Here is an 8,146-nt window from a genome sequence, read left to right on the forward strand (position 1 = left end):
GGAAACATGGAATACATTATGGACCCAAATGTGGCTGGGCAGGGCTAGTTGGTAGGCCACTGGCTTGATTCTGTCCAAAATTTGGAATGGGCCACAGAACCAGGGGGCCAACTTAGCGCACTTCCCCCACTTCAACGTACTCTGCTTTGGTTTAATCCGCACATACACATGATCTCCCACCTGAAATTCTCGGTAAGTTCTCTTTTTGTCAGCATACATTTTCTATCGGTCTTGGGTAACCTTCAAATTTTGTCGAACCCTCTTCATAGTTTTATCCATTTCTTCCAGCATATCTGGTCCTAATATCCATTTATCCTCTAGACTATTCCAGTTTGTAGGTATGGTACATTTCCTTCCATAAAGTACATCAAAGGGACTCATTTTAAGTGACTCATGATAACTGTTATTGTACGTGAATTCTACCAGATGTAGATATTCTTCCCATTTCCTAGGTTGTTGCATCACATACATGCGCAACATATCCTCTACTACTTGATTTACTTGCTCAGTTTGTCCATCAGTTTGTGGGTGAAACACAGTGCTGAGGTGGACCTGTGTACCTAACCCGGTGAACAACGCTTTCCAAAAGGCAGAGGTGAACTTAAAATCCCTATCAGATATTATGACTTTCAGCATACAATGCAGCCTGAAAATTTCACTCATGAATATATCAGTTATCTGGGCTGTTTGATATGTGGATTTGACAGGTATGAAATGAGTTGTCTTGCTCAACTTATCTACTACCACCATAATTGAGTCATTCTTCCTTTTAGACAGCGGTAATCCCGTTATAAAATCTAAAGTTATAGTATCCCATTTCCATTTCAAAACAGGCAGCGGCTGCAATAATCCAGCAGGGTGCTAGTGTTCCGCCTTGTCTTGCTGACACTCTAGACATTTATCTAGGTACTTGGAAATATCTTTCCTCATTCCAGGCCAATAGTAGGCTTTCCTGACAGCCGTCAAAAGTTTTGGATAGCCCGGGAGAGCAGCAGAGGGCTTCTATGAAATTCATCTAACATACTTTGCTTCAGAGACAATTGGTTAGGTATGTAAATACAGTTTCTAAATAATAATAAATTTTCAGAGTTAATACTATACTCCCCTTGATTTGCCGAACCCTACGCAAATTTTACTTGCTGTCATAGATAACTGTATTCAAGATCCTTCTGGGCTACCTCCTTTAGTTGATCCACAAAATTAAGTTCAATTTAACTAAAAGAGATTTCATAGAGGTGGTGCAACTTTCTACTTAACACATCTACCACCCTATTCTCTTTTCCTTTTAAGTGCTTAATTTCAAAGTCAAATTCGCTTAAAAATGCAGTCCATTGAGCTTGGCGTGAGTTTAAAGTAGGCTGATTGAAAAAACTGGTTAAGCTACTATGGTCTGTTTTGAGCAGAAATATTTTCCCCAATAAATAGTGCCACCATAGTTTTAAGGCATGCACTACTACAGTTAGCTCCAAATCGTAAGTAGAATGCTCCTAGAGTTTACGGGATTCGTAAGTGATGACCATGTCATTCTGCATTAAAATGCCACCCACACCTTCTTTGCATGCGTCTGTACAAACTATAAAATCCTCTTCAGGATCTACAAATTTTAACACCAGAGCTGTTGTGAGCAATTGCTTCAACCTATCAAAACATTCTTGACAGTCTTTCGACCATTTGAAGGTTTTCCCCTTCTTTTGTAGGGAAGTAATTGGATAAGCAACCTTGGAGAATCCCCTTATAAATCTTCTATAATAACCAACAAGTCCCATGAAAGAGCATACATTCGTCACATTAGCTGGAATAGGCCAATTCATAATGGTTTTTATTTTCTCCGGATCGACCGTTATACCCTTAGAGGATATGGTGTGTCCTAGGTACTGAATCTAATCTTTATAGAAATCACACTTGGTGAATTTAGCATAAAGATGATTTTCCCTTAATGTTTATAGTACTATGCGAAGGTGTTCTTTATGCTCATCGGTACTTCTGGAGTATATGAGAATGTCGCCAATGAATATAAGGACGAATTTATCTAGATAAGAATGGAAAACCCCATTCATCATGCTCATGAAGGTTGCTCGGGTATTAGTAAGACCAAAAGGCAAGACTACAAACTCATAGTGGCCATAGCGAGTTATAAAAGCAATCTTGATGATATCTTTGTCTTTAATCCCAATTTGATGATATCCAGATCTTAATTCAATCTTTGAAAATACCACTGCTCCCTTAACTTGATCGAAGAGGTCATCGATCCGGGGTAAGGGGTACTTATTTTTCACGGTCAACTTGTTCAATTGTCTGAAATCTATACACAGCCACAGGGTACCATCCTTCTTCCTTACGAACAGAACTGGAGCTCCCCAAGGAGATACACTGGGTCAGATATATCCTTTATCCAGCAGCTCTTGCAGCTGGATTTTTAATTCAGTTAGCTCAGGAATACTCATTCTGTAGGGTTCCTTTGATACTGGGGCTACTCCAGGGACCAATTCTATGGTAAAGTCGAGGCTTCTCTTGGGTGGTAGTCCAGGAATATCTTCTGGAAATACATCCTTAAATTCTTGTATTATAGGAATTTCCTCTAGAGCTGACACTTTATCTTTGGAGTTTGTAAATCCCACTTGAACTGCATAGATCTGACAACCCTTACGCATACATCTAGCCAGTTGATGGGTTGTAACAGATCGCAACTTTACTTCTCTCTTGACTCCCTGAACCTCTACTCTAGCACCATTTTTAGACAGAAAATTAATGGTCTTATCTTTACAGTTCACTAAGGCCCATTGCCGCTCCAACCAGTCCATGCCTATCAAGACATCGTAAGAGCCTAATGGTAATATATTAAATCTATGCTAATTTTCTATTCTGCTAATTTTATTTCACAACCCTCTACTTTTGCATAGACTTTTCTCTTTGCACCGATAGCTAATTGAACCAACCAAGGGTTCTTAAATTTTGAACTTTTTAGATGACATTCATCTACTATTCTGGGACTAACATAGCTCAAACTAGCACCTAGATCTATTGAAATGGAAACAGGATGATTGAATATTTTACCTTCAAGTTCCACCATTGAAGGTTGATAATCCGCCTGGTGATCTTCCAACGCTGCATTGATTCAAGGTACATTTTGTGCTGCATCACCCACAGTAGAAGCTTCATGAATATTTGCAACAGGTTCCGCTCTCCCTCTATGAGGACAGTTCTTGTAGTAATGGGGTTCCTCGCAACCCCAACACTGCAATGGTGGTTGAGGAACCTAATTGGTTTCCAATTTTTTTGATGCCTCATTTTGTCTTATATTGCTCAGGAGTCTATACTTTTGTTGATTCCAATTAACAGGTCCATTTGGTGCTTTACGTCCTAAGAATTTGGTTCCTAGGTTCCTCATATTCTTGTTATTTGTAAAGTTTTTTTATCCCTTCTTAGTTGGCCAATCCTTCTGCACTTCACCTTTCTGTCTGTTTTGTTGATAGCAGATCCGAGCTTTCCACACTGCTTCATCCATTGTTTTCAGGTTGTCAAATTCTAGTCTTTCCTTCATGAAAGCAGCCAAGCTGCTGACATAGCATTGTACTTTAGCCTTTTCTTCTCAGATATAAGGGATATATCTTAATAGTGATGTGAATTTTGTTATAAATTCATCCATTGTTTGTTGCGCTAGTTTCAAGTCAAGAAACTCTTTTGATTTGTCGTCATAAAATCACTCAGTCAGATATCTATCCTTAAAATGCTTTTGGAATTGCTCCCAGGTAACCTCTTGCTCCCTGATTTCCTTGACTATTTTATTCTCTTCCCACCACAAGGTTTCCTTGCCTTGCAACTGATAAATTGCTAGCCTTGCTCTCAAATTTTCATCATATTCATATATTTGAAAATATTTGTTCATGTTAATAAGCCATGCCTCTGCCGCTTCCTCCATTTCACTGTTATAGTTTGGTGGCTTGATCTTTTTGAATTCTCCCTGAAGTTCTGTTTTCTGTCTTTTTAACCCCTTTTTGCTGGAACCATTATCTGATTCTTCCTCGTTACTAGTTTGTCCCCCTTTTGATTCCTAATGCTATCTTGTTGTCTGTGTGTTTTTGTTCCATTTTCTTCTCCTTGACTAGGGTCTAGGTTTCTCTAGTTCTGTCTATCTGATAAACTTTTCATAATTTTCTCTTGTTCCAAACGGAATCTCTCATTTCCCGCTCACAGGTTTTGCATTTCTATTCTTAACTGCTGGACTGTTTTGAGTAAGGCAACATTGCTACCAACATTTGTTTCTCCCAATTGAACCCATAGGTGTGGGTTACGTCCAGTGCTCCTATGTGCATCAAAATCATTTTGTTATTTCCAAAATCATTCAACCTGTCCTCAGTGTAGTAACCTAAGGCTCTGATACCAATTGTAACACCTAACATCCAACTATAACATAAAACATATAGATATATGCAATATATATATATATATATATATATATATATATATATATATATATATATATATATATATATATATTAACACCCTAACCAATTGATTACACTAATCCAATACATTAACGCTTGGCATTAAACGTATCCAAACTTCCATGTAGCTCGGATCAATATTACTTAATTGATGCGATCATACAATTATTAAACCTGACCTGATGGTATGTACACATTGAATATTGCGAGTGATTCTCCGTATCTCACATCATGGCTTTGTGTTGACTTTCCCTGGCTCATTCGGGCAGCCCTTGGCTAGATGGCTGCCAGCTGCCAGAACTCACCCTGATCGCTTGCCATCTGTTGCTTGGTGCACAATGTGGGAATGGCGATGGGTTTGAGACTGTGTCGAGCATCGAGAGTAAACCCTTTCGACTCAGTGTTCACGTGGTTTCCTTGTTCATTTGCTGGGCATGGCTCTGGGGTTTGCATTCTGGTTCCTTCCATGACTTTCCTCTGCAACTCGTCGATTTCCACCTGTTGTGCATGGTAAAAGGTTCACTGGGAAAACCTAACTATGGACAAGCTTGCATTGGAGCTGTATGCTACCGCTTGAGTCAGGTAAGACCAAGTTAATGGTTTAAATCTGAGTTTGAATTCTGTTTACTATTTTTAAATAAAATCTTGTTTCACTGGTTATTTAACTCTATTAGGGTACTGAGCTAATGTGGTTTTGTTTACTGCAGGTGCTGCCTCCATCATGGTGTCCGGAGTCTCCATTTCCTAAACACCCCTGCTTCACCTTCACGGCCTCGGGTAAGCAATGAGGGTTTTATTTGCATTAATGGTGCAGGTCTTGTTTACATAGCTTTTGATTGTTAGACGACTGTAAAAAGTGTTAACCCTGAGGTTCTTGTGTAGGGTTCGCCCAGATGGAGAGTGGGCGCAGCCACCAGACCTTCTCACAACCAGGTGCCAACTAGCGCGGAGCCTCCAGGTATGTGGGTTTCCCCTTGATTGTTGTCGACTTTTCTTACCTTGAATGAGGGTTTTGCTCCGAATTGGGTATCCCATTTTTGGTTTTTGTCTAAATTATCATCTGTTCTACGCACGGGCTTTGTTTGTCTGGATGGTGATGGCTCCCTGTTCTTTTGGGATTGCCTGGGCACATAAATGTATATTTTTCCTTGGATTTCAACTTGTAATTATTTTAATCGATCCATTGTTATTAACTATTTTGTAATGACTCTTTGAATATGATGAATAACTCTGATATGCTATTATACTGGTTCCTTCTATAGATGAGTTTGCTCTATGAAATTACTATTGTCAATTGGTGAATCATTGGTTTGTTTCGTCCCAAGAACGTCATTCCAGGCATCCTCCTTAGCTTGCCCTCAGAACAAATCTGAAGGACCGGGACTGCTAAAACAATGTTATTCCACTTACAAAGGAAACTTTGTTTCCCGAGTCTCCTAACTTTGTGTAAAACACTGTGTTTTTAATTGTTTATCATTTTAGAACAAAAGTTATGGTAGATATTTTTCGCTTACTTTCATGTTTCCTCGCCAAAGGTCCGTCTAACTAAATTATGAAGAAGTGAATGTTCTAAATACTCATTTATCTCTTGCATGGATCTAACTAAATTATGAAAGAGTGAATGTTGTAAATACTCATTTGTCTCTTGCATGGATATCTATTTAATGTATTTCATCCCTAAGGATATTAATTTGTCTCTTGCATGGATATTTGTTTACGTATTTCATCCCTAAGGTTTCTGTTACACTGGGTTATCTGTCAGGGTTACAATTGCAGTCACTAGATAAGTTCGGTGAGTTACTGGTCCATATCACTCTTATCTGAGTGTAAATTTCATGTATTCTTTCTTTCATAAACATAAAGTTGGAATATGCACCTCAATTCCTATAGTTCTATTCTTTTTAGTGAGGCTTGGCTATCTCTAGGTGTTTTGTTATATGTTCAAATTTATTTCTTCTTAGAATCATTCTATATTTGGGATTGGTTGGTTGCACAGTATTACCCAAATTGCTAAATCTTGACATACAGGTTAATCCATTCAGGTTTATGATATTGATTCTGTACATTCATTCTAGTTGTACTATAATATGCACGTTTTCAATAGCATGTTATTTGCACATTTAATTTAACTTGAATCTAATTTAACTTACATCTAAGTTAGCTTACCTCTAATTTGTAGCACTACTTTTTCCAATCTGACACAGGATTAAGCAAAACAGTATAAATCCAACTCCAAAATATATATTTCCTAATCTCATACACATTATTTAATCAACACATAATTATCCAGATTTTACTTATTTGCCATGACTAGGCCAAATCGTAATCAATGAACCTTTTCCACCCTTCCTATGAGAACTTGGCAATCATGTCTAGTGTCCTCCTCCCAAGCTCCTCTTTACCCAATAAATCAATTATTCGCATGTAGCAATTTCTGCTACTTGGCCTCAAGACTCCAGGTCCAACACTCTTACTTCCTCGGGGAAATCTTTTCAAAATTCATCCCTAATGAATCCTTCTTTAGCTCAAGGAATTTTCTAGAAAGAGCCCCCAGCTCCTCCTTCTCTCTTCCCTTTTGTATGAGAAGAGTAGAGGGAATGTAACTATTTCTTTAACTAATTAGTAATTATTTTTTTTAGAATTCCCATAGAGTACCACATCTTCCATAATTATTTATTTATTTTAATAAAAACTATTATTATTACTGAATCTATTTATTGTCCACTTCCCAAGATTCATTGTCCACTTCCCAAAAGTAAAAACAAGAGTTCATTTCTTTACTGCGAAGTAAAAACATAAAAGTAAAAGTAACTTGAAGTTCTGGGATGTCACAGTGATATTTTATCTTTTCAATGAAAATTGTTATAATAGAAAAAATCACTAATAAATTAAATATATTAAAAATTAAATAAAAATTATATTTTTATTTATCATTCTCCACTATTTCTAAATATATTAGTCTGAAACTTTAACATTCCAAGGCCATATGTACAAATAGTATAATACCATTTGAATTTCTCGGAGCTATTCATTCGAAAATTCAATTTACCGTGGAGTTATTTAAAAAAAAAAGACTCAATTTACCAAAAAATCCCGTTAAATTGAGAATTTATTTGGTAATTTGGTAAATATCCTAATTTATTTGGTAATTTGGTAAATATCCTATCTAGATAATTTGGTACATAGAAAGATACATATGAAAATTTTAATAGTCAAATAAAATCACTAAGTTATAAAGAAAAACATTTGGAAATTTGAAAGACCCAACAATTATAATTATGAGGTACATATGAAAAATTTTAATGGTCAAATAAAATCACTAAGTTATAAAGAAAAACATTTGGAAATTTGAAAGACCGAACAATTATAATTATAAAGTATAAGGTACATATGTACACACAGTGTAATAATTATTTATATCCATTTGAATTTCTCTCCAATAACTCATTTGAAAATTCAATTTACCATCAAATTATTTTTACCAAAATTTCAATTAACATTGTTTACCTATCTAATGAGTTGTAAAGCGCCTCTCTACAATAAAACAAAATATCCAAATATTCAACATGTAAGCAAAGAACATTGATTTAAAATCATTAGTCGAAAAGAACCCTCTGAAAGCCAGGACGGACCGTTAGCGTTCAACACGAAACATGACGGGGACGCAGAAACTATAAGAATCACTCTAATAGTATTTTAAA

At 36.6% G+C, this 8,146-nt stretch overlaps 1 protein-coding gene across 1 annotated transcript; it reads right to left on the reverse strand.

Moving 5' to 3' along the window:
• Positions 1-2,375: 2,375 nt before the first annotated feature.
• LOC149156596 (uncharacterized) lies at positions 2,376-2,801 on the reverse strand. Its single transcript, XM_089444799.1, has one exon. The coding sequence runs from the start codon at positions 2,799-2,801 to the stop codon at positions 2,376-2,378; it is 426 nt and encodes a 141-aa protein (XP_089300925.1).
• Between the last annotated feature and the right edge of the window lie 5,345 nt (positions 2,802-8,146).

Source organism: Pinus tabuliformis, chromosome 9 (assembly GCF_031772625.1).
Source record: "Pinus tabuliformis cultivar Carrire ecotype Pingquan chromosome 9, CPIR1, whole genome shotgun sequence".
NCBI classification, from domain to species: Eukaryota; Viridiplantae; Streptophyta; class Pinopsida; order Pinales; family Pinaceae; genus Pinus; species Pinus tabuliformis.